The sequence below is a fragment of the Charadrius vociferus genome, unplaced genomic scaffold (genome assembly GCF_000708025.1).
Source record: "Charadrius vociferus isolate BGI_N301 unplaced genomic scaffold, ASM70802v2 scaffold61, whole genome shotgun sequence".
NCBI classification, from domain to species: Eukaryota; Metazoa; Chordata; class Aves; order Charadriiformes; family Charadriidae; genus Charadrius; species Charadrius vociferus.
In genome coordinates, this window is record NW_009646945.1 from 2,935,110 (window position 1) to 2,961,839 (window position 26,730).

The window sequence follows — 26,730 nt, forward strand, 5'->3', positions numbered from 1 at the left end:
GCATTAAAACTAAAAACACAAACGTGCTAGAATGTGGTTTTTGATCTTGTGGTCAAGAAGCTCTTTGTAAAGAGTACTGAACCCAAAGCCCAGTTCAACTGAGAATTTAAGTAGTAAAACAGGGACAGAGGGCAAGTCCCGGTAACTCGCATGACCAACAACGGCCACTGACACTGTTTCCTCAGGTATGTGATTGACAGCCACATCACAGACCTGTCACAAAAATCAACAGTTAGCTTGCATGCTTGCACTGTACGATTTTAGATGATAATACTTTTAGGAAAAGGGATGGATCTATCACTTACACAAAGAATGAGACGTGAAGAAACTCAAAGGGACAGCTTTTCCAGCCCTTGTCACTGAAGGAAATACTTTGAGCTCAGTGTCTGATCCACTTGCTAATTCTCTGCAAACAGATTGTTTGGCCTTTTTGACCAGAAGTGGTCACAAAGTGACAGACAAAATGCAGAAAGCAGTTTTCTCTCTCCCTTCAAAATGCATCCTCAGAAAAAAGATCAGTAACCGATTTCAATAAAACCCTTAAGATTTATCTTAAGAAGTTCAACACAATCATTATAAACTGACCTTTTATTTGTCTGGTACCCAGAATGTGGGTAGCATTACAGAAACATAGGCTGTTTTGCCTGGACTGGTAGGCAGCACAGCTCCTGAAAAGTGTTAGTGTCACCTCCCAAGAACTTTGGCACTCATGAATTCAGACCCCAATCAAATTTCAGTTTTCTTCCATAAAGAGCAAGAAGTAATGATGCATAGTTCCAGCTGTTTTTACTTTTTCTGCCCTTGATAAGGAGCACTAGCAAGCGCAGGACTTAAATGCACAAATGCAAACTTGATGGATAGCAAGTCAAAAGAAATATTCTCATTCATAGCACACGTGCATCTACTCTGGATTCCAGTGCTGACACACTTTCAGAAACATGACACTGACATAGAGTAAAATGAGTCCCACAACTGATCTAAAACTTGAGAGGGTTATATTGACAGCGTAAAGAGAAAAAAATAAACTGAAGAAAGACTTAATATGATTTATTTTCCTTTATAATCTAAATTATTTTGTATATCCTAGCATATATCCTATCTATCACTTTAACTGTCTGATATGCTGCTTCAACAGAGACCCAGGCTCCAGCAGTCCCAGCTCATGTAAGTATTTTGGTACCCATCTCATGTAAGTATTTTGGTATTATTTCTCTGACAAACCCCAGTGGTACACTGAGTTTTCCTTCAAATCTTCGTTTAATCTCAGGGAAGACTCTCACAAATGTACATCTCTCAAAACAATTCAGAACTGGATTTATTCCTTTAAGTAGTAATTTTTGCAAAAGCAATTTGGCAGCAGATTCTTGGTATTTGTAAAGACCTGCCTTTGCTCATTTTCAAATAAGTTACTTCCGTCACAACAAGATGCATCTTGATTCTAATCTACCGACCATACATTTTAAAATCTTCTTATTCACCAACAAACTCACCCATTTTCACTTTAAAATACAGAAATGTGTGTTGCTAATTCTGTCAAAATTAATGCTACACCAAAGTGAATTACTGAGAATGAAAGAATAATAAGTCAAACTTTTATTTTTTCCTAGTCTGAGTCCAAATGAGCCAGGTTTTGCGCAATTGACTTTTCTGAAGAAGGATACTTCTCCCTGGTGCAGATAAACGGATCGAATTGAGTTTTCCAGAATGACCAAACACACCAATAGCATTTGGATTTAGCTCCCATTATTAACAATGTACCCACACCCACACAAGTAATCATTTAAATAAAAAGTAAACATTAATCGAATGTTTTGAAAGTATTAACAAAGAAACAACTGTAGACTACATAGATGTGGAACAGACAAGGATTCCTCCTATCAGATTTCTAATTACAGTTAGGACCAGATACTATTGGGAAGACAACAGAAGTTTTTACTGGAGAGACATCCACCATGCACGCAAGTTTGTTTCCGCTTAAGTTTCCAAATCCCTTGAGAGTCAGGACCAATGCCTACCTGTAACAGAAAACAGATTCTAGTGATAGAGCCACAACAAACAATTTGCAGTCTAGAGGCTGCAACATGGACCTGCAGACTGTACTCACCCTGTCCAACTTTCACAGAACCTTTAACCTTTGCTGACTTTAGCACTTAAGATGTATTTTCACAGTAAAACAGATGTTTCAATGTTTACTTTACTTTTGTTCCAGACCTGAAGCAGAGCCTGTGGGTCCAAAAGGCAGCCTGTTTCCTTTTTAAATCAACTGATGTGACTGTGGGAAATGAGAGATAATACTCCTTCTTACAAATGGTCTCACTGAGGTACCTAGTGGGATTTTCAAAAGATTTGAGAATGTACATTTTGAGAAAATGCATCCTGTGCATTTCAAGTTATTTGGGAAAGCTAAAAGAAAACCAGATTTAAAAAAAAAAAAAAAAAAAAAAAAAGATATACACCCTGCCCCAACAGTGTCATAGCGAAGACTGGGTTAAATGTGAATTCATTTTAAATTATGTGAAGAAGTCTCAGTAACTTTAGTAACAGTACAATTCTATCCCTCCCCTCCTCCACACACACACACTCCCCCCAGTAAAGCCAATTAAGTAGGAATTAAGCCTTTCTTCCTACCACATCAGCAAGGCAATGGTGCTGCTAGTTCCTGCAAAGCTCACGAATACTCTGCTCATAGACTGTACTGGCCAAGAATCAATTAGATCATTCCTGAATTAAAGAAATACCCAGAAGCAATTTTGCATAAGCATTATTTTCTTTCAAAGCACAATGGAAAGTTGGCATGTACTACACTTACCAGAACTTTAATCTGGTTTAAGCACGTGTTTATTTTTAAAAACCTTCAGCTCTCACCTATAGGCTATTCCAGAACCCTGTGAATCAGCAGATAGTTACTGTTTATTGGAAAGCTTCCTTCTTTAAGTCACCTTTACTTCCTCTCAGTACTGTGCAGAAAGTGTGAGAAGAACTACACCATCAGCCTTTGCTATAGGCAACTGTCCGCAACTGTCCAGAATCTAGAACAGGAAGTATTCAGGATGCAAAATTGAATTTTGATATATAGAGACCTCTAATAAATCAAATATCAGAAAATACAGAAAATTTAAGGAAATAGCAGTCATATAACAGACAGCTTCTTTCAGCTATTTACAACATACTTGCATCATGTCACGAGTTTAGGTACACTTTTTGCCTTTGTCCTCTTCCAGGTACTCATGGGTTTTAAAGCATCTCAAATAACCAGATTTTTAAAGGAAATCAGACACTACACAGGTTAAACAACATGGTTCTATTAAAAACTATCTTTTACCATGGCACTCGGTGACAGCAATACAATACTTTTTTCCACAAAGCAACTAATATAAAAATATGCCATAAAATAATCTGTAAGACTAGTACACTAGTACATATATGTAATCATAGCATTCTTGTATAAACTCTTTCCTGAGATACCTTGGGTTGTTTGATGTTCTTGTATTACTGGATGCATCATCTTTATGATTAATCTAAAACAACTGTAAAATATTTTGTATGTGCAGGACACTCAGTAACATGTAAAAAGTAGTATGTAAATATATGGCAAAGAAACAGCTCTTCGAAATTATGCGCTTTTTTACTTTGTTACATTTTTTTAACATTTGGCTCCTTGGGAGATGGAAGGGAGGAACATGAAAAACCTGAAATCAGAGCTATGAATCGATGAAAAGCGGGAAAGCATTTCAGGAATGTTAGAAGTTGGAATATAATATAAATGACACAAAGAGAAAGCCATAATTCACGTTGGCTATGTATTGCCTGATAAAGCAACTGGACATATTTTAGTCAGTTCACAGTATAATAAATATTTTTACTAATCTGTTTTGGAAGAGCAAATGTCTTTTAGGGTTTCAAGCTCCTCTATAAGTTTCTTGTTCTGAACTTCTAGCACTGCAACACGACTCTCCAGACATTTTATGTATTCTTTCTTCCGACGTCGACATTCTTTAGCAGCTTCCCTGCAAAAAGCAGAAGTAAAAAGTGCAAACAAAAAAGCCATTTGCATGCCATTAGAAAGCTCAGCAGAGTATGGAGACTATGACAGAATTCCAAATTTTGGAATATCTCCCAAATCAGTCTGAAAACACTAAGCAAAACTGGGTTCCACAAGGGCCTCAAGTGTCTCTTTCTCAAGTTCATATGGCAATCTGTAGAATTGCTTCCTCTCATGCCTTGATTAAAGTTCATAATAAACAAGGTCCAAATGAAAGACAGTTATTCTGCTTTATGACAATAAAGATCTTTGAGGGCCTTGAGTTCCTCAATGAGAGTCTTGTTTTGGTTTTCAAGCACAGCCACACGATTTTCAAGACATTTGACATATTCTTTCTTCTTTCTGCGACATTCTCTGGCAGCTTCCCTGGAACCAATACAAGGCAAATGACTACAAGAACAGCCACAATATGGCAAAGACTGGATAAATGAAATTACCTGCAATCCCTGCAGTTCCATAGTAACAACAACAACAACCACCACCAACAGTTGGATTGCACAAACAGAACAGCAGATAGCAGCCATAAACAATAACATGATTGAAATACAATTCAAAACAACTAGAACTTGAAACAAATTCAGCATCAACAAATACAAAGATGGAATTAATACACAGAGGAACTGAGGAAAACAGTGAGCAACTGATAATGTACTGATAATGTCTTGACTTGAGCTGCACTAAACATTAAGACTGAAAGCAGCAATCCTTCTTCCAGTCACACTCCATTTTATGTGTTTATCAGGAATATTATCTTCTGCAATCAAAATCTTAAAACCTAACCCAAAGAATTTACTTTCAGAAAATACAAGCATAACACTACTCTTTTCAGCTAAAAGCTAGATGCCAAGTATACAATCTGCTGTAATTTTTTACCTTAATGTAACAATCTACAGTAAAATTTATGTCCAAACAAATACAATTAAATAGCATTTCAGTATTGCCCACCTGGGCACGTTTCAGCCACATGTGTCTGGGTTTTTTTTTAATCTGGCAAATGGCAGTCTGGAGCCATTCTCATAGTTCTGCTCAGAATTCTGTATCCTCAGAATACTGAAACTAAACACTTTGGGTAGTATTTTCAGAAGCATGTGACTGAACAAGCATTCAATTCCAGAAGAAATTTTAGAAGTACTGAGGGTCCACTCCTTTAACATCTTGGAACATAACAAATTGTCGAATTGTGAGAGTGTAGCTTTCCAGCAAGTTATATGAAAGAGAGCATAACAGCTAGTTTTAAAACTGAAGAGAGGAGAAACAAAAGAAGGCACAACAATGCAGCGATCCCTGTAAGTAATTTAAAATAAAGGACAGGCATGAGAGCAAAGCAATACCATAAATTCAATGACAAAGCAAGTGGCTATTCAATGTATGAGAGATCTACATAGCAGACTACTTCTTTCATTAATCTAACTGCCATTGATAGCAGTGGCTATGCATTTAAAAAAAAGAAAGAGCCCCCTAAGAACAGCAGGAAGAATGCACAGAGAAAGACTGGCATTTACAGCATACAGTCAAGTCCATGCCAACTAATTAAAAGATATACAGCCACCTCGTACAATATGCCTTACAAAGTGACAGGGGCACTGCACAATGACTTATCCCAGCAGCTAAGTATTAAGGAAAGCCTATCATTATCATTCCATCCTAGAATAAGTCCTCTTCATAGCATCATTAATGGACAGCTGCTAATGAGATCCTCAGGTATTTTCCTAACCAATCCTTTGCTGGGATATTTCAAGATGAACAAACCCATATTGGTCATTTTACTGCCAGTAGGGAAACAAAAATATTAAAAAAAAAATAAATCAACAATAAGTACACCTCCAGATCATCACAGAAATTATCAGAAAGGAACAACACTAATACTGATTTCTGAATTACCGTGATATTTTAGAACTAAAAATCCATGTTGATAAGGTCAACTCTAACTTTCCAGAGTTGACAGCCAATACGCAATGCTATAAGGATGTGGGATGACTGACAAAGAATTTCTTGCCTTCCCTTCGTCAATCACAGGCAGTGCTCATTACCTTAAGAAGAAAACTTCATTAGAATGTTTTGGGGTTTGTGGTTTTAGGTTTTGGGGTTTTTTGTTTGTTTGTGTTTGGTTCGTTTTTTTTTTAAACACTGACTATTAATTGTTACAGTCTTACCTATTTTTCATAAGTCTCAGCTCTCTCTTGCGTGTTGCCTCTTCTGCCAGTTGCTGAGGGCTATGCAAAGTCCCTGGTGAAGCTGCCATTACCACTCCCTGAGGTAAGGTAGTACTGGGAGTTCGAATCTGGTAAGCTGGCATGTCTCCAGTGGCAGCTGTAAAAAAGAATCATATTTTAAACTTTATGGCAAGAAAGAACTATGCAAAAGTCTCTCTGGAAATAACAGATTTCTGTTGATGAGTTATTCAGGATCCCTGCTACATAAAATATTTCACAGGCCTGCAATGTCACAACTATATTTGTGATCATACTAGCTTTTATTTCCACACTGTAAAATAAGTTATCTAAATTGCTCTAGCATGTGGCCCCACTAGCCAGCCAGAATGAAGCCTGTGAAAGCTTCCACATGGCTCTTGTCAGACAACATAGGGAAAGCTGTTTGAGAAACACTGTCAGAGGATCCACACTTACTTCCTGTTTCAACAATCCCACGAAAAGATTTTCTTGCTGTTGTAGCCACTGAGGTTTATATGCTACCCCTTTCCTCTAACAGAGGCTTCAGGAGTCTACTTGCTCCATAAGTCAACTTTCTCCTCCTTCCCTGTGACACCAACAGCACCGGCCTTATTGCCTCGCCTCCCTTTACAGCAGCAGCTTGGCAACCCTTGGAAAACCAGTGAGAGCTGCTGTTGCCAAAATGAAAGGAAACAGACAAGTGTTCATGGTGAACAGGAGTATGTTCCCTGAGCAACAGTACCACAAATAGAATGCTGCAGCACTGGCAGGCAAGAGGAGATCGTGGCGGTTGCACAGGAAGGGGTGTAGCTACACAGTAAATCAGAGTGCAAAAGTTCAGATTCAGCTCCTGAGCCTACCAATTTTGAGCTCTCCCCAAGCTAAATGCAGATCTGAATTCTGACGTGTTATTTGGAACCAATACCTTCCTGACAGTCTCACCTCATTTCTGTATTTCTGAGGTACTTTGTTCTTACATGATGTACCCCAACTTCAAAACACTGTAAAAATCCTAAATATTTGTGTCTTGTCTGACATAGAAAAAAAAAAAAAATCAAACAAAAAGTATCTCCCTCTTCAAATTATAAGCAAGTATTTACCTATTCCTTTCTATAAGTATTTCATATTATTGCAGAACAAAACTTCAATTTTTGTCATTAAAGTAACTGAATATAAAAGATGAAATTTCAGGTGCTGCTACGTTATACTTATTTTATATTTTAATTCTTTAAAGCAATTCAAATAATGGAAAAACTTAACTTGGAAAAATAAAATGTAGGCAAAAACATTTTGTGGAGGCTGACAGGTAGAGCAGTAAAGAGACATCGGTCAACTACAAGAGGAAAAAAAAAAATCAAAAGCTAACAAAAAAAATTACTACTATTCTTATAAAGTTCATGTGGGTTCTTCACTAACTGAATACAAAAAATATGATCAAGCTGTGTTTAGACTACAATTCCACCGCCATGTCCTGAAATCATTATCAGCTTAAACACTTTGCACCTCCCCCTTCTCTCAGTCCTGCGGGTAAAAGTGTTTGTGGAATTACAAGATGAACTGGACCAGTGAACTGACCTGGGTTAGGGATAATCCCCTGGGGATTGGGGAGGGAGAGAGAAATCAGCCCAGGACAGCCCTGTGAGCACTAACAGGCAGCCACCCTGAACAGTGAACACAGGGCTTGGTCTTCCTGTATATCAACAGGATAATTCCTAAACCCTTTAAGTTCTCCATATCTGTTAGCAGTCCCAGTTATGTCAATTGGACGATACTTCAGCTCAGTATTTATAAAAATGGAGTTTTAGAAACTCTTCAGGCTCACCTTTATGCTGGCCACAGTACATACATTATAAACACTCTATGGTAAGAGCTACCTTTTTCTCTTTCTCATCACCAGGTAAAAAAGAGATGTTATCTTAGTTTGCATTGGCTACAATGAATTAGAAATCAAAGTGAATCATTTTGTAGATCAAGCCATGGGGACAGACTCATAACCAAGGTCACCTCAGCCTGAAAAGACCAACTACTTTGCTGCCTTTGTTTGATTTACACTCAGATGTCAGCTAACAGGACTTACTGCTGCTCTTAAGAGGACTCAGTGAGACAATGTACCTGCAACATGGCTTAACAAAAGTGAGTCCCAATCTCAGCTGGGATCAGCAAACACCACTGTAAGTAACAACATGTTGCATGAATAGTCTGACCAGGTTCCAGTAGTGTCTGTCCCTACCTAGTTGGCTCACTTAAAAACCTACCAGCCTGGTAACAGAGATAACCATTTTGGTGGTACAGACCTTGTAAACCCAGAAACCGCAGTTGGGGGAAAAAAAAAAAAAAAAAGCATTGCACTGACAAAGTACCTTTCAGTTGTACAGTAATATGTGCTTTATGATACATTATTGCAAAACAATTGTTTCAAAGTCTGCAAAATTTTTGTATATTATCCAAAAAAAGATGAAACAAGCTTTAAGCAGGAGGGGGAAAAATAAACAATGACTTTTTTCAAAGGAAGTCTAATAAAGTATCTACATATTGCAGAGAAGGGTCCCTTCCATTTCAGCATCCGAGACAAAAATCCCACACACCTTGATCCAGACTGATAAACCTCTGTGGCTGTTTCTAATGAAACCCCATGGAAGTTTAAAGTCATTCCTAACGCATCAGAAGTAGGACTGAGATTGTTAACAAAGCAACAAACCTGAAGATGGTGTATTTCCCTAACACATCACCCCAGGGGATTTTTTTTTTTTTTACTCCTTAAAATTGCAAGGGACTAAAAAGTCACTGAAAATCTGAAGCTCTGAGTTGAGACCTACAAAAAGGAAGACAAACAAACAAAAAACCAACCTAAAACACAACCCACATTCAGAAGAGTACAACTAACCTTGTAAATTAAGCTTTGAGAAATAAAAAAAAAGAATTAAAACTAAACAAACAAAAAAATCAACCACCTTCTATCAGTACGTTCTTGGAAAAAGTAACTGGCTGAACACCAGAGAGCATCCCTGCACTTGAGTTCTTTCAGTGACTATCCACGAGATAAAAACCCTGATATATTATTTATGATGAAAAAAAGCCTGTGTATTAGTACGGCTATTCTCCCCTTCTGTGAGTCATAATGATGGGACTAGATTATCAAAGGGGTTTTAACTTCACCACTAAACTGGCTAAACAAGGCATGAATCATTTTTCCCTTGAACATAAAAAAACCCCAAACGAACCAAACCCTGGACATGTAGAAGATACTTATCTTTGGATTAATGAAACAATATGTACCACCAACAAGCAGCAGCACGTAAGTACCGGCTGCGAACTGGTTAACATTACAGATCTGCCTGAGGCAATTGACGAAGCAGAAAGGAACTGACTAAATCGCAGCATGACTTGGAGCTGACGTCAATGTGTATCTTGTTTGGAGTTTAACTTTTCCAGTTCCCTACTGCAACACGATTCCAGGAAATCTAATGACGTCAGCCTTTTGAACTCAATTAGCTGAGGAACAGACCATTTTAACAGTGGAGGAGAAAACAAGCAGGCGTTACAACACTTAAAATTACTGCTCTCTCAAATTTGTTTGCCTTCAGTATTTTCTTTAATAATAAAAGCACAGGGTTTATTTACACTACTAAAACAATGCACACCTTTCTCTTACAGCTATGCTTAAGCCTATTTTAGCTATCAGATCTGAAGTGTTTATTGCTAAACAAAAAAGCAGTGTCATTTTCACAAAATAAAACAATTATAAACACAGTAACATATATGAATATCTCCACAATAAAGGATTTAAAAGAGTGGTGGATTTTTCACGAAAATCCTGCCTCAAAGAGTAAAGATTAGTTATCTGAATCAATCTGCGCAAGAACTCATGCACTAACAGTGGTTTTCCCCTCCCCTAATGAAACTGTTAAAATTGCCCTGAAATCCTACACTAAGCAGATACAACCAGAAGCTATTTGTAGCAGTTTTGAAAGATGAAAGAGTTACAGCAACAGGTTTAAAAGAAAATGTCACAAATAGCAAGTAAGCACTGCTTAGCCACCCAGAAATATAATGTAAAAGACTAACAAAATTTTTACCTGTTTCATCTCCTGTTACAGCCATGATCAGCTTCTGCACACAGGATTCTCCTGTTCCTCTACCAGAGCTCAGCATGAACTGTTCCAAACTAGCAAGCATGTGCAGGATTACAAGCAAGAGCACTGACATCACAGTGACCTCACTTGCTTACCACTATCATTAATATGCTCTGTCACTGGAACAGCTCACTGCTTCTGCAGCTTAAAGAACTCCTTTTCCAGTAACCCCTTTTTTTCCTTCCTCTTCCATGTTTCTATAAGCCTAGCTTTGTTCTTTTTTCCCTGAATTATTCATAAAGCTACAGAAAGCACTCACCACTAAGCTGGCTGTAAAGCAAGACCTGAAAATTCACAGCACTGACTGACAGAAATTAAAACGTGGCTCTATAATTCATGAATGAATCAGAACGATAAAGTCATGATTGGATAGAAAATAGGGAAATTTTAAAAAGACATGCAATTGTTTTGATTGGAGCAGTTCCACTAAAAGGCAGAGAACTGTTGGACAGATGTGCGAGACAGGAAAGCTTAATAAGCTATAACAAATAGGTAAATGAAAGGCTAAAGCTCCTTGCAGCGGGGCGTGGGGGAACTCACAACCCACACATTTAATTTCAGCTAAAAGCTTCAGAAAAGATTGAAGAAAGCTCCAACAAAGTCAGTCAACCTAAAGCTGGTGATTTCAGATGCTGTAACAAGCAGCACAATAACTCTGGACATGGGCTACCTCTCCCCAATTCCCTGCTTTTTTTCCAAAATAAATCCAAGAGATCTGGTTGACTTAGTTTTAAAAAATAAAAAAATGAAAATTATTAAAATTTAAAATAATTAAAAAATAAAATAAAATAAAATTTAAAAAAATAATTTAAAAAATCTCAGCTCTAACAGAGCTACTCCTTGTTTATATCCATTTAAATGAAATTAGTTTCAGACCAGTCCAGGCACTGGTCAGTATATGGGGCATAGCAAACTTCTAAGGCTTTTTGTCTGTAATAAACAAATTCAGACTGGTAATTCATCAGCTGTGAAACTATACCAAGGACAGCAATAATGGAAGCATCAATGCAAAAGAGGAGGACCCTGTGATTACAGGACTACTTCAGGATCGTATGAACAAAAGGTCAGAACTGAAGTACACAAGAAATTCAAGCCACAGATCTCAAATATCACTGTTTGTATCACTGACCATACTACAAAACCACACATAGATCCCAGCAGAACGATTTTTGATACAACCTTTCTACACTCACTTTCACTAATAATTACACACTTCCTTTTTCTTCAGCTAACAAAAACCCCTTAACCTGTATTAGGAAAACATTGGGACATCAGAACTGCCTCTTATTTTGCCTATGAATGTAAACTTGTAGCAAATTAAGTATCACCCAGTTGGATCAACACCTTTGGCACTTTTATACTAATCCTTTTTCCCCGTCACAGGTTCTCAGAAAATATCAAGCAGAGGGTTTATGTGATGCCATCCACTATTACACGAGCTTAATCAACCAATATTTTAGAAAAAATATAAATACATATGTTATCTGAAAGATTCTGAAACAGATCTTTTCTGCCCTAGGCCTGATACTTGGGTGTTGGGTTGGGCTGGTTTTGTTGGTTGGGGTTTTTTTTTGTGTGTTTTTTCTTTTTTTTTTCCCTTTTCCTTCTGTGATTATTACAAATACAGTTTATATGCTGTCTACCCAAAATCATTATAAAAACATACATAAGTGGAAAGATTGCTAAGCAGAATGTTCCTTTTCTATTATAATCTGTGCTATCACGATACTAGGTGAACAGTCAACTACAAAGTGTACACAAATGACAAACATTCATAAACTATATTCTTACAGACTTTCTAGCATAGGCAAGATGACCTGTATTAAGGACATATTAGAGACTTGTATATCCAACTAATTCCATTGTCTCGCTCCATCCTGAATAACTGAGGTTTGTTTACAATATGCAATTATTATCATAAAGAGATCTGTATTACCGTAAACGTCCTCATGTGCTTTCATACTCCTTTTATATATTTTTTTTTTAAATTCAGTTCCTTTTTTAATTCAGTTTTATTGTCTGGTTGTTTTTTTTTTTAACTTTCCAGTATCAATAGTGTATATAATAAGTTTAAACCTTTTATCTTCTCATCATCTTTGAGTTCATGATCACTTACTATTCCCTTTGTATTTTTCCCTGTATATGTTATGTAGCATTTTTCTTCTGTGTCAACAGCTATGAGCATCACTAAAGCACTGGACTTTGTTTGGGCCAAAGGAACAGAGAATTCCAGGACATCAACTTCTCTGCGCATAGACAGAGAACAAATCAATTTAGTTAAAAGCATCCAGAAGCTTCCAGAAACAGGATATAGCAGATATTAAGTAACTGCCTCTGAATCTGTTTTGAAAGTTTTCATTACAGGCAAGACACTTAATGGGCTGTACCATCAAGTAGTTGAGCCCATCAACGAGACTGAATAGGGAGGTTAGAGGATATCCCTGTCAGAGGACAACCCTGTAATGAAGAGTCTATAGAAGAGGGCCAGTCACATGAAATTCCCAAGGACTGAAATGCTGCCAGATACAATCCTTAAGTTCTGTGCTTCCTCACAGACCGGGAAGGTTTTAGGAAACCACTGAGGAGCTATTCTCTCTGCCTTCCCCCTGCCAAAGCTCTGAAGAATCAAAGCAATACATACAAAATAATACAGTCAACCTGGGGAGATAGAGAAGTCCTCTAATTTAGGCGATGTGTACAGACATGTAAAGAAAACACATTAGACTCATACTCAGAAAACACACACTACCAGAGTAGTAAATTTGTTTGGGGGACAGGCCAAATTTGGCTCTTAAAGCTTTGCTAAGAATGTATTCAGAATAATATTTAGGGAAGTTATAACAATACTCTCTGCATAATGAAAACTAATATTTTGGTTTAGGCTTTTTTATATTATAGTCTTAGAGCTTCCTTGAAATGCTTCTCAAGAGTCTTGGAAAGACAATATATTTCAGCAAAGAATTAACCACAGGCAATGGAAGAATTCAAATTAGGTATCATCATTCAACATTGTCTCAACAAGTTCAGATATCTACAAGCTATTAGCTTTATTTACATCCTGGGCTTCCTTTGCAGGAAAGGGAGAGAAACAGACACTTAAAGACAAAACTTATTTCAAACATCCATATTAGGGCAAAAAAAGCACCTCAACCTGGACTCCACCAACTGTCTCAGATATCTGTGTCATTTAGTCGATGACTCTCATCCACTCCGTGAATACATATTCAAAGTCTTCCTAGCTCTTCTGATGGTTTATTTCAGATAGCTGTTTTGGCTTAAGAAAGCATTCATACAGCCCTCCCTTCCTACTTCACTGTACCGATTAAAAAAAAAAAAAAAAAGGGAAGAGGGAAATTAAATTCCCTACATCCTCCATGGCAGCTGTTAACTTAGTGTCTCCATACAGAAATCTCTTCCCCATTTTCAAAGGTTTTCCTCAGCATAACCCAAATCCCAATCCTACTTTCCCTGGTATCAATAAGAATCCAAGTTCCCTTTGGTTCTCAATCTGCCTCAGCATTTCCAAGATGCTGGGAACAGTGGAAGGAAAAAAAAAAAATCCTGCATGAACTACAGCAAGGTTCAAGAATTCACTATTTACAGTTCAATTCATATGTGTGCATTTTATAGGACCTACAAAAATGTTCTTCTGCGAGAAAACTAGCTTCAGTAAAGGATCTCCTTTTTAGTAACTACAAGAGTCATAAGTTGCAAGGAAATTCTGCCCTAAACATATCCGAAGAACTTCAGATCTTGGGTTTTATTGAGATTTATTAACTGCTGAAAAAAACAAATTAGTTTCATATATTAAATGAGATGGAGCCTTAGCATCTCATTTCAATCTGTAACAGCACCTTTACTGCAATTAAACATATCTCTTAAAGTCCAAACAAGAGAATTCAAAGCAGAAAGTTACTTTGTACCATTATTTACTCCTTATAAGTTTTTTAATGAAAAGAAATAGCCGCTTTATTGAGCAGAGAAACTGAGTCTCCTCCTAAGACTGTCTTTCATCTTGTTATGCATAAATATTTTATTTAATAGTGCAATAACGTCAAGACAAAATAAAAAGCCTTTTAAGAAATATTGTTTTATGAAAAAAACCTAAAATGCAGTAGACTAATAAAATATACCTTGAACAACAACTTGGCTTCCAGGAACAAAAAACTGCTGTGTGCCATCAGGTGATTGTCCTGCGTATTGCACAATGGTAGCACCTGGCTGAGGAGCTCCTGAATTTGTCATTGTTAATGTCTGTAGTCCATGGACACCATCAGAGGATGGATTAGAAATCTGGATTGTACCACCTTGAGTTATAGTAACTAAACATAAAAAGAAAAAGAAAAGTTAGGCAATAGAAAGAGATATAACACATGTTAAAAAGCACATCTCCCTTTTTAAAATAACATGCAGGCTCCATAAGGCATTAAGGGAGGAAAAAAAAAAAGAAATAAAAATGAGCAAGTTGTTGTTTTGGTCTGGCCTCCAAAGCAGAAAGTGCTCCATTTTGGGGCAGGGTAGAAGAGAGAGAAGCAAGAAGAACAAATCATTGTCTTCTCTATTCTTCACAAGATCCAGGACAAGAGCAGGTTTCCAGCAGCATGGGAGCTTCCCAGCTGGATTTGTCCCCTCTACCTCCCAGAGACGTTATACACAGCTGAATTCTGCCTCTTACAAAGTTAGTACCAAAAATGGTATGTCTACACCATCACAGTACCATACCACATAAAAACAGTCAGTTTAGGTTCCTGAGAAGTAAAACATCAGCACAGAATCATTCAAAGTTCTTGGCTCCGCAGTGAGCCTGGGTAAACAATTATGTCACAGTTGTCCCGCAATTATTTATTCAGATCACAATCCAATACTTTCTAACTAAGAGTGAATTAACTCCCGTAACTCTCTTCCTTACAGGACTGATTACTGCCATAGAATCGTTGAGGTTGGAAGGGGCCTTTAAGATCATAGAGTCCAACCATTATCCTAACACTGCCAAATCCACCACGAAACCATGTCCCTAAGCACCATGTCTACCTACATTTAAATACCTCCAGGGATGGTGACCCAACCACTTCTTTGGGAAGCCTGCCCCAATGCTTGATAACCCTTTTGGTGAAGAAATTTTTCCTAATAACCATTGTAAACCTCACCTGGTGTAACTTGAGGCCACTTCCTCTTGTCCTATCATTTGTTACCTGGGAGAAGAGACTGACCCCCACCTCGCTACAACCTCCTTTCAGGTAGTTGTAGAGAGCGATAAGGTCTCCCCTGAGCCTCCTTCTCTCCAGAATAAACCACTCCAGTTCCCTCAGCTGCTCCTTATAAGACTTGTGCTCTAGACCCTTCACCAGCTTTATTGCCATTCTCTGGACATGCTCCAGCACCTCAATGTCTTTCTTCTGTCTGAAAAGCAGCATTCCAGGAAGAGGGACTCGCTGAAAATCCAGAAACTACCAGCAAGCCTGGTGCTTCTCAATTTTTTCACTTCCTGGGTCAATGAAGCTCCATTATATCCCCATGCCTTATTTATCAGTCTTCAAAACCACCATCCCAGGATGTCTGTCTCTTCCTTTACATGGCCAGCACATCAGAATTGGCATTCTGCTGGCGCAGGCAGTAGCTACAGAATGCTGCCAAACATACACACACACACACAACATCTAAACAAAAAACCCAGGCCCGTAAGGTGAAATCCTAACCATGATGCCATATTCCCAGAACACAACATTGCCCCCCACCCCATTCACTGTCCGGATTTCAAGCACCGCACAAACTTTTATTGTGCTGGAGCTCTACTGGAAATTGGGCCTTCGATGAAGAGTACAGGACTCTCCTGGACAGTCCCTGGAGCTCTACATTGTGCAGGTGGATGGAGGTAAGTGGCACCTTCTTTTCTAGCTAGGACTGAACATGGTACTGATACCATTTTCTCAGTATTATCAACAGCTCTAATCCAGAAAAATCAGATCTCCCCCCTGCCTTCCAAAATTGGAAAAAGCAACTAAAGTTGGTCTTTCCAAAAAGATTTCTTAGTTCTCCAATTGTTAAAAACCTGTCCTAATACAGCAAGCAACCCAAACAGATGGCAAAAGAACAAGTAAATGTCATTTCCCCTACATCATTTCAGACAGAACATCATGATATGCACAAGTAGACAAAGCGTGGAGTGGTTAATTTACAGACTCCAACTGAACAAACAACTCTTGCACAGTTAGACCACCACCACAGGTGAGGAAAACCAATTTTTTTTCAGTATTCAATAACCAACATGACAGAACTATAGCCAACAGAGTTAGATCAGGCTACAAGGCTCACACACAAGACACCACCTTACGCAAAACTATCCATTCCCCTTACAGAAATATAACACACATGCTGTTGGAGGTAACTGGGAAAGACATTTTATCTAGCTGGTCATGCCTCTCCGTCTATCTGCTTCCATAAGCCAAAGCCAAGAAACTCTGAAGAAAAACATATTTGGAAACCATGGCAACATACCATTTTGGCTGGTAAAAAGGAAGGAAAGAACAGCCATCGCAGCTGCTAATAGAAAAAATATATTTGTTTTTCAGAAAAGTTTACTTATCAAGTTCTTCCAAAAGTAATCACCCCAGACATCCAGACATTAACATACAGTCAAAATTATCTTTTCAACTAAACTGCCTTTCCTATGCAGGAATAGAGAGAACGGTAGAGAAAATAAGGAATCAGCAAATCTAGTAACCTATCTGTTTTAAACCAGGGCACAGTACAGATGGCTGTAGTGACACTGCCAAGACCAGTTCTTCATTGCCATGGACACTGTACAAGCTTAATTTATGAACTGCTGGATGCCTGCACAAGAGAACTCACACAACAATGCTGGCCAAGAAGAGAAGAGTACTCTGATACAATGATAAGCCGAAGTAAAGAGCTATTTACAGGAGATAAAATAGATACATGTAGTGACCTTCTACATCCTATCCAGGCTGAAATCAATACAGGAGATGCTGCATTCCCACACAGTGTTCCCGGTTTTAGCTGACAGCAGTTCCTGAGGATCACAGGCAGCCACAGGATGGCTGCTCAGAAATGCTGTAGATCTGTGCCTTATATGCATAAAGGACCAGAAGTAAACAGTCAAGCTCTCTTCGGTAAATTCCAAATTAAGACCCCCTGTACTACACAGAGATGACCTTCCTTGCTACCACTTAGATTCAACGTAAAATCTAACTTTTCTGGCAAGCAATAACTTTAAGGGTAATGACCAGCATCCTAAGAAAGATTTTGATGTAATTTTTCCTAAGTAGAATTAGAGAGAACACACAGACTTTACTGCAGCAAAAGATGTGTGATATTTTAACTTACAAAGTTTAACTTATAAGAAAATAAATCAAATTAATGAACTAATAAATTGGGTAAGAAAAACCATTTCCAGGAAGACAAAGCTCTCAAAACAGGTTTTGAGCCAGAATCAGGAGAGACTATGAAGGCTGACATCGCATCCTGAAGCAATGCCTCATTATGGCTGAGAACTTATTTAACAAGTTAAATTATCTTAGATATACAGCACCTGGTTTAGGCTACAAATATAACTTATTCAAAGAAAAAGCAGCATAAAACAGAATTTTCTATGCTCAGCTCACGCAAAAGCCGAGTTTAATGAGATTTAATTAAAGTTTTGCAGACTGTTAATTCAAGCACATTGTTGGTAACGCACTCTGTTTGATTTTTCAAAAGTAAGTATTTGATTGAACAAGAAAGCAAAACCTGTGAATTTCATTATTCTTTTATACACTTCCCTGTCACTATGATTTATAGCTATGTTCAAATGAAAACATCCTCAATTAAGAGGTAAGAATCACCTCCTGCAACACATTGCTAGTAAAAGTACAACTCTGGTTTCCTAGAGGAATCTATAATTAAGAAACCTAAACGTCTAATTTCTTAGAAATCCTAAAGGCTTGAAGGCTCACTAGAACACACTATACCACTTCTTTTTAAGCCTTGAAACTGCAAATACGTATATATATTTTTAAAACTAAACCTACGCCAAACCAAAAATATAATTCAAAAAATTTAAGAAAATTATTTAATTTGGTCAAGGATACCTGACAGATTTCGTACCGGATAAGCATCATTTAGCATGACCACAAGTTCACAGAACAGAGCACTTTAGATGCTGGACGTCATGAAGTAGACGTTTATTTATGTCTATACCTTACAGAACGGGTAAGAAAAGCAGTTTAAGAGCCCAAGCAAAATTATTGTCTATGCTGTTCTATAGAAAGCAGAATTTCTGCAGGCAAATTCTGCTTTCTCAGTGTTGATTATTACTTTAGTTGCATAGATTAAAAATAACTGAAGAATTCTAAGGGTGACTAGAATACAGCTAGAGAGGCACTCTATCCTCTTTTATATGCCATCGCAATGTTTTAATAGACTTCCTCTGTTCTCTTGTTTCAGGAAAAAAACCCACAACATTTCTGTTGCAATTTTCCTGTCATTATGTCAAAGAAAAAATACCTGCATTTCAGTGTGCCTACACATGAAAAGACATGAAAAGAATAACTGCAGGAGCGAAGCTTTAACCGATACATAATTGATAAAAAGAGTTGCTAGAAAGTTATCCCTCAGATGATAAAAGATTAAGTCCAAAGAAGTTATGGTGAGTGAGTTATGCAACATTTTAAACATAAATACAGGAATAAAAAAAAAATCTAAATATATATAGAACAGAACTGAGAATCTAACTTTTAACTTGCATTTGGATGAAGTGTCAAATGTTGGAGACCACGATTTAGGTTAATTCTGCAGCTAAGTGTTCTTACTTGGCAATTGGAGAGGAAGAGACATAAGAAAGAAAATTCAAAGTAAAGCAATAATTTCGTACTCGAACCTTACACTTTAAAAAAGTCCAACTCACTAATTGTCATTATACGTAATGAATAGCACTAATACATAGCAAATCACAGTAACTTGAAACTGCAATGATTTCTAACACTGAACATTCACTCTAAAGTGTCAATATTTTTCATTTCACCTGAGCCTCACCCTCCACATTTTTAATGCATAGGAGTTCTAGAAGGACTTAATCTAGCAACCAACAAACATTACAAAGAAACAGATTAAAAGTTTATAACATCCATGTTAGGAAAAATTAAATATAAAAACTGTAATTATTTAGAAATACAGAAGCTCTCATTCTTCTTCACCATTCTACTTCATTATCAAACTCCTAGAAACAAAGTTGTTCCTATATATTTTCTGCAACATCACATAGTATCTTTGCAAACATACTGTATTGCCCTGTGTTAGTATGATACAGGCTGGTTGGCATGGCCATCGCAGAAATTCCGGAAGGCGCTCCTTCATCATCTGACTTTTCTTCTTCTTCAATCTTCGGTACTGCAGGAGCATCTGATGAGAGTTCATTCAAAATTTTTCTAAAAAAGAACGTAAATAATTTTATATATGTGAAAATCCAGATCCATAAGAAAACAAAGTCACTGGCTTTTATTAGACAGTTTTGCTGTAATATATAAGCTGCCTTTTAAAAACCAGCAAAAGCAAAATAAAAAGTCCTTACCGGTATGAAGGCCTTCTTGAAAGTATTTCCCTACGTTTTTGAGAATCAATTATCCCTTCTGATTCTGCAGATTCATCTGCAATCGATGCTACCTGTAATAGCAAAGTTTCTGAAATTCATAACTTCATAAAAAAAGAAGATAGCAAGAGAGTAAACGATTATTTTCAAAGTTCCTTCCATGTATGCCTAGAGGAAGCCTGTGCACTTATTTATCACTAATCATGTGATCTTGGACTTCTTTTTCCAAAGCAAATCACAAATTATGAGGTTAGTAAGACATAGCCATTTAGATGACATCTTCCATTTGAAAAAGAAAAAATCAAAATAATCCAGGTTACTTTTTTGTGAATGACACCAAGAAAAAGTACTGAAGGCAGAAGATTAAACATGAAATTAAGCACCTAAAATACAGAATACTGCAATAATGCACCTTATAGAACAGTATACAATACAAAAGCCTCTTCAAAACCACACCAAGGCTATTTAGAAAATAATTTTATTTCAATATACACATTTATTACACTTACCAACACATGTTCATAAATACAAATACATTGCTTAGCAATAATGTGCAAGTTTTAGAAACTCCTGACAAGTCCACAATGTCTCATTTTCTCAGACCTTTATTAGTAGTATTTTCACAGGTTCTTTTCCTCTTAAAATTACATAAGATGACAATAAGGCTTGGAACTGAATCACACTCTTTACCAGCAACTATCCTACTACACAGAACTGAAGGTGATTATTGAACAAGGAAAACATGCTATTTTCTTCATTTGTTTAACTACTCAGAACTATTGGTGTCTAAGATTTTCAAACTGAAACAGTGCAGTAAAGTTAACGTGGAAAACGACCTTTTCACTTGAAGACAGACCGGACTGCAGTTTCAGACTAAGCACTGTGTTAAACTAACACTGAACAAATATGAGTTAAGTAACTAGAAGGCTCAAATATTCGACCTGGGTGCAGTGGAGGCTTCCCTGCAGCTTGGGGAAGACAAAGAAGAGCTTCAGAACTAATGCGGCCACCAGGCCTGAATGCTCCGTACTAGAAACAAAACCTGCAGGAACCCAAGAAAAAATGATTGGCTGGAAGGTTCTTGAAATTTATGGGACTGGGTCACCCAACTCAAACTTATAAAACTACACCTTGAAAGAACTACAAGTTATTGCAGAATGAAATTGTCTCTTCACTTGTTAATTTTATTACATTCCAGTTCTGTGTAAAGATATTTAATGTAGCCTCATTTTGCTGAGTAATACGTAGGAAATGTCATTAAAACTCTATGCTTGCCTAATGAAAAAAGAAGACCACCTAGAAATAATGAGGGGTACTTCTGCATGTCTACAGATGTATACCTCCAAACCAGACTTCAGAGCTGACTGGCAGAGATACAAGAGCTTCAAGAAGTTTGTATGCATCCCTTTACAGGATGGACCAATGCTGAGCAGCAAAAGGATCTTCTTAAAGGTGTTTCTCTCCACTACCCTACAATGATCTGCTTGTGGATGCACCTTCAAGCCCCTGGCATAAGCCTCCAAAACTAATACAATATTACACAGCCGAGAGTCTGGGCATCCTATCTCAAAACAGAACTCTCATTCTGCAGGGGCGGGGTGGCGAACCATAATAATCTATTTGGCTCAGGACAAACAGCAGGAAAGGAAGACCTTAGTGCCTTTAAACTTTCCCGTTCCACCAAGAGTTACCAATAGCCTCCCCTAGTTTGTGAAGAGGGACAAAGAAGTCAGGAACAGTTGTACTTTGGGAAGAAGGTAAGGAAATCACACGACAATTTAACTATTTTCATGTGGAAGAGGACATTTTCTGCAAGAAATTTCAAAGGTTCTGTCTCATCAAGGCAAAGAGATAAATGTTTCAACTTGTAATAATAGCAAGCAACCATGTTCACAACACTAACCAATGGAAACCACTGTCATTTTTCCAGGGCATCATTCAGACTCAACTTTACCACACCGCTCTTGCGTTTGAACAAATTTAAATTCAAGCTCATGTTAGTCTGCCAATATGTGATATGTTACAGTGAGGAGCAAGCAGAAAAGTCAAATACCACTCTGAACTTCAAACATTCCTACAAGTAAAACAACATTAACAAAACAGTAAGGAACGTGATACAGATAAGCATTCTTTTCATCCCAAAAGCAACAGCATTGAAAATTTTGAACACCTTCCAGTTTAAAGCTGCAGGTGTTTGAGGGAGAGGTTATGGAAGCTTTAACATCAACCTTCAGCATACTTTTTTTTTTTTTTTTTTAAATTAGAGTAAACTGATATAATTTCCTAAGTTCCCCACTGTCTGGCAGAGACAGGATATCAAGTTAAAGCCACTTGATCTGGAGGAAATGCCAGGTGGCAGGATAAAGTACGTAAGAGGATCACAGAAGGGCTGAACAACCTCTGTCATGGAGTCTTTTACAGCATCTCCAAGCCCTTCTTTTAGAGTCACCTTATTTGCCATTAGCATGCTCAAATGAAACCAAAGCAAAACCCTGGAACTAACGAGTCAGCATTAATTAGGACACAGCTTTCCTGTCTCTACTCCTTTGGTAAAGGGAGCACAGCCAGAGTTCACTCACTACAACAAATAGTCGACTTCTACTTGCCTAAGACACAGCAGCAGCTGGCAAGAGATTCCAGACAAATTCTTCCTTCTGAGCTTTGCAGCAAGTCCTCTACTTTTGCATGTATGTCCTGACTATAGTGACTTGAAGAAAAGCAGTGACAGAAAGTGGGAATGACTGTAATATGCTTATCTGATGAAGTTCACTCTGACAAATTACAGTTAGAAATAATTCCATTTAAAAAGTATTTATTTTGAATAGTCTGATTTGATTTCAAGTTTGACCAAACCCAGGTGTCTTGCCATCTTCTGCGCCTGTTTCAATAGCGATCTAGAACTTCAAAACCTTACCAGGTCCCATCATCTACACCTACTGCTTACAAATAAATATTCAGTATCTGGCCACAGTTTTATTCTTTTTCTCTAACCTCTAAGATAAATCATACATATATATATGCCTTTTTATTTATTATACTTGAAAGCTACTAAGAAGTCTCAAACATTAAAGCTAGCTTCTCAAGAAGACTGACAACGCATGTCTTTTTCTTATCATGTTGCAATGACTGCAGGTAAAACAGTTCACATATAACAGGTATATAGCTTCTCACCAGAGATATCCATTCTATTTGCAAAAAGCAATTCAGTTGACATTTCACAATCAGATTTTAAGAAAACTAGAGCAAAGGCATTCCTAGCTACAAGAAAAACACCAATGGGAGGCCAAGTCATTTTCAAAGCACTGCAAGTTCATTCTCTCTAGTCTTTTTCGCTATTTAAAAACTCTGAAAACTCTTAAGCATTTTGCACCAGTCCCTGTTTTCTAACATCAGCAATTCTAAACATTTGAAGATTTGCCAAATAAATGTTTATTTTGAGGCTGCCCTTATTTTTGGTCTTTATATATCCACACCCACAAAAAGCAATACCAGATGCTCTAACGTGGCCTGCTAAAAACAACAAGGAATCATTTGACTATAATATGTTTACTTCCATTACATCCAGATGCTCTCCAAAAATACAGTATGAGATACTTGCAAATTTATGAGTTTGTAGTCTCGTTAGAAACATGATGTACATAGAATTTAGCAAAACAGAAAACCTGCAAGATACACTAAAGGCCACATTATTACACCAATTTGCTGTTGCGTAAGTTCAGGGTTCCACAACACAATTTCTTAAAAGATAAACAGGAAGCATTAAGGAATCGCTACACAATGCTCATACTGCTGCTACTGGTTGGCAGTTTGCCACCTTCCCCCCTGCCATTTCCCACACCATATGAGTACATCTTGCAGCACTGGTAGGAATGAGGATAAACTGAAGATGGGGTTGGGGGAAGAGTTATGAGGCACCAAATATTCATGAAAATGTAACAATAAAAGAGCTAACCTGAACAGCTTGCATGTGTGGTGACTGAATGACTGAGGGCTGTGTGGCTTGAATGACACCCTGGACATGAACAGTTTGACCAGAAGGCAACTGCACTAGAGTTACAGCTGGAGATCCTCTTCCAGCACTTGATGCAGCTACAGAAACCTGCAAAAATTACAATCATCGTGTTTAAGTAACATACCTTAAGACTACAGCAAATGCTTTTAAAAGTGATACTAAAACAAACCGGTTTTGATGCCACATCTAAAATAGCTCAGATGTGTATAATTATCACACATAGAAAACTAGTTTTACTAGTAAAAGTTTGGGGCGTATCTTTCCAAATGGTATGGAAAGCTTAAAACTGTCCCCTAAAGATTGCAAATCTTTCTTCCTTTTTTTTTTTTTCCCCTTTTCTTTTCTTCTCCAGTGACTTCATGTTTTCTTTTCAATTAAAAACAACCAACCCTATGCTACCACACACTAAATCTGCTGTCACTAGCATGAAGGTTAGGAAAAACCTCAAGAATGTAACAAAAAATATCAATATTAACTGAAGTGGTATGGTGCTGCAACAACATACAGGGCAGAATGCTCTTAGTCAGGAAAAAAAAAAAAAATTAAAAATCCAGAAATGCTTTGGGTTTGCTTTGTTTGTTAGGCAAGAAGTTTAGTTTGATCTTATGCTTTTCAGATAGATGTGTCAAGAGACACGAGAACTTTTCAGACAGAAAAAAAAAAATTGTTAAATATTGCAATACATGGATTTGTAAGTTGTTTTAGTTTAAGAAATCCTCTTCTTGGATATATATCTCTCAAGAAAAACAGAGCTGGAGTGTATCAGTGCTTCGATACAAAAATAAAGAACAGCTGTATCTTCTTTAAGCCTAGCACAGCTGAAGAAAGTGTTTTGTTTAGGAATAATCTGATCCCTTTTTCTGGTGACATTTTAGAGCACACACAGTTTCCCCCAGCCCTTGGCTCTCAACCATCAGTACAGAGGATGAATGGGTTAAGAAACAGTTTAATACCTACAGGCTAAGAAATAGTTCCATATTTATCCTATTACTGTTAATTAACAGAAACAAATACTGAAGCAAAGGAAAAACACTATGATTGATCTCAAGTTCAGTTGTGATAAACATCTGTAAACTCAGAAAAGGAAGAGAATGACAAACATAATTCATAAGATAAAAAGAGATCCTGTGCTTTTCAAAGTAAACTGCATTGAAAAAACTTATTTATATATTCTGCATGTACAAGACTAAACCCAGCAGACTCATATATAAAATTCTGGTATAATTCCCTTCCTCGCTTGGTTCTCAGCCCCAAAAGGTATCTGGTATGAGCAGTAAAGGTAAAAAGACATGACAGTGAGAAGAAAAGCGTGATGAATGCTGAATATAAAAAGTTAAAGAAAGTTTTGTATTTTTCTGTATTCACACTTAAGGTTTTTTTGAATTGTAAATATTAAAGATGCTTTCATTCCTGATCCATAAGCCATTGCTTGTCTGGGAAACATTCCTTTCTCGAGGCAAGAGAAAAATTTTAACTACTATTAAGATGCACTACTATCAAAAAGACCAGAGGTTGGCTCAAATTATCTTGAAGAAACAATGTTTCTAGGAAACAGACACAGGATCTTGTCAACATTAACTGTGTAACTTGTTCGATTGTTATAGGAAATTGAACCACTTTTCAGGAAACAGAACAATCGAGGACATTTCTAACCCTGAAATGGAAACAATCATTCCTTAAATGGCACTAAATGGCAATATGTAAACAGGACACGCAAACCTTCCCAATCTATAAAAGAAATATTATCAGAAATTTATCAGAAACAGGTATTTGAGATTGAGATCTAGAAAGTCTCAAGGATTTGAAGAGTATGATCTATTTTGTGTCAAAGCTGACATCACCCTACACCCAAGCTTCAAGGAAAGACACAGAGCAGTCCAAATGTTTACAAAATATGCTCTTTTCAAAACATTGCAAGGGCAATTTCACCAAACCTTTCGATTTACTGCTATCTTTGTGAGAGCTGCAATCTGATACAATACTCTGTATTAAAAAGAACTTTCTGAGTACTACACACATAATACAAGGTGAACAGTTTATGAGTTTGTTTTTAGTACACAGTGGGTCAGGCACATATAATCAGGAAGTAATCCAGTACTCGAGATTTAGCAACACCACATTCATTTAAAAGCTCCTTATTCAGTATAACCACACAAGAAAAAAAAGAAAACCACACTCAGCTAATACTCTATTAGACTAAAGTTTACAATATTGCAAGAGAAATTGTTTTGCCCCCATTAATTCAGATAAGAGATTAAAGGGGAAGTAGGGTTGAGGGAAGAAGAGATGAAAGTGTTTTAAAACTGATTGGTTTGTTCATTTATATCTATTTTAAATAGCTGAATTTGATTTGATCACTGTTTGCTGAATTTCCACAAATATCCGAAGCTTACACAGTGTGTAATCTATGAACATTACTTTAAAATATGTGATTCTTTTGTTTCTTCTAGGTTTGTTTCTACAACTAAGACTGAAAAAAATCTTTCCAACTTCATGTTGTGCATCTCTTTTATAAATATTAGAAATTATTAAAACAGTTCTGACCCACATTCCCCTTTGCATTGTTTTCAAATTGAATGTTCCTGTGTTAACCAAAATACTAGAACCTTCTGATGCTATCATGCATAAATGTTGACTGAAACAGACTTGGCAAAAGAATTGCTTTCTGACATCAGTGATGAGCAATGTTACCTTTAACATCATTACTTCAAGGGCTGTCTGGTACAATGACAGAAAACAATCCACAGAAGCAACTGAGAAACACAGAAGGTGAGGGGAAGCTTAACACA

The 26,730-nt window shown here is 37.2% G+C and overlaps 1 protein-coding gene across 10 annotated transcripts in view; it reads right to left on the bottom strand.

Annotated features, from left to right (window-relative positions):
- Window positions 1–3,289: 3,289 nt before the first annotated feature.
- CREM (cAMP responsive element modulator) overlaps window positions 3,290–26,730 on the bottom strand; it is a 29,034-nt gene continuing 5,593 nt past the window's right edge. The window contains exons 3-9 of one of the 10 annotated variants that reach the window (XM_009895094.1): window positions 23,882–24,028; window positions 19,912–20,003; window positions 19,623–19,768; window positions 14,480–14,668; window positions 8,326–8,358; window positions 6,196–6,352; window positions 3,290–4,007 (exon numbers count right to left, since the gene is read on the bottom strand). In XM_009895094.1, the coding sequence (XP_009893396.1) occupies window positions 3,863–4,007; window positions 6,196–6,352; window positions 8,326–8,358; window positions 14,480–14,668; window positions 19,623–19,768; window positions 19,912–20,003; window positions 23,882–24,028 (909 nt within the window). In that variant the 3' untranslated portion in view covers window positions 3,290–3,862. Of the gene's footprint in view, window positions 4,409–6,195; window positions 6,353–8,325; window positions 8,359–10,289; window positions 10,380–14,479; window positions 14,669–19,622; window positions 19,769–19,911; window positions 20,004–23,881; window positions 24,029–26,730 lie in introns of those variants that run through there. The other 9 variants (XM_009895093.1, XM_009895096.1, XM_009895095.1 and 6 more) reach the window with 9 other exon arrangements.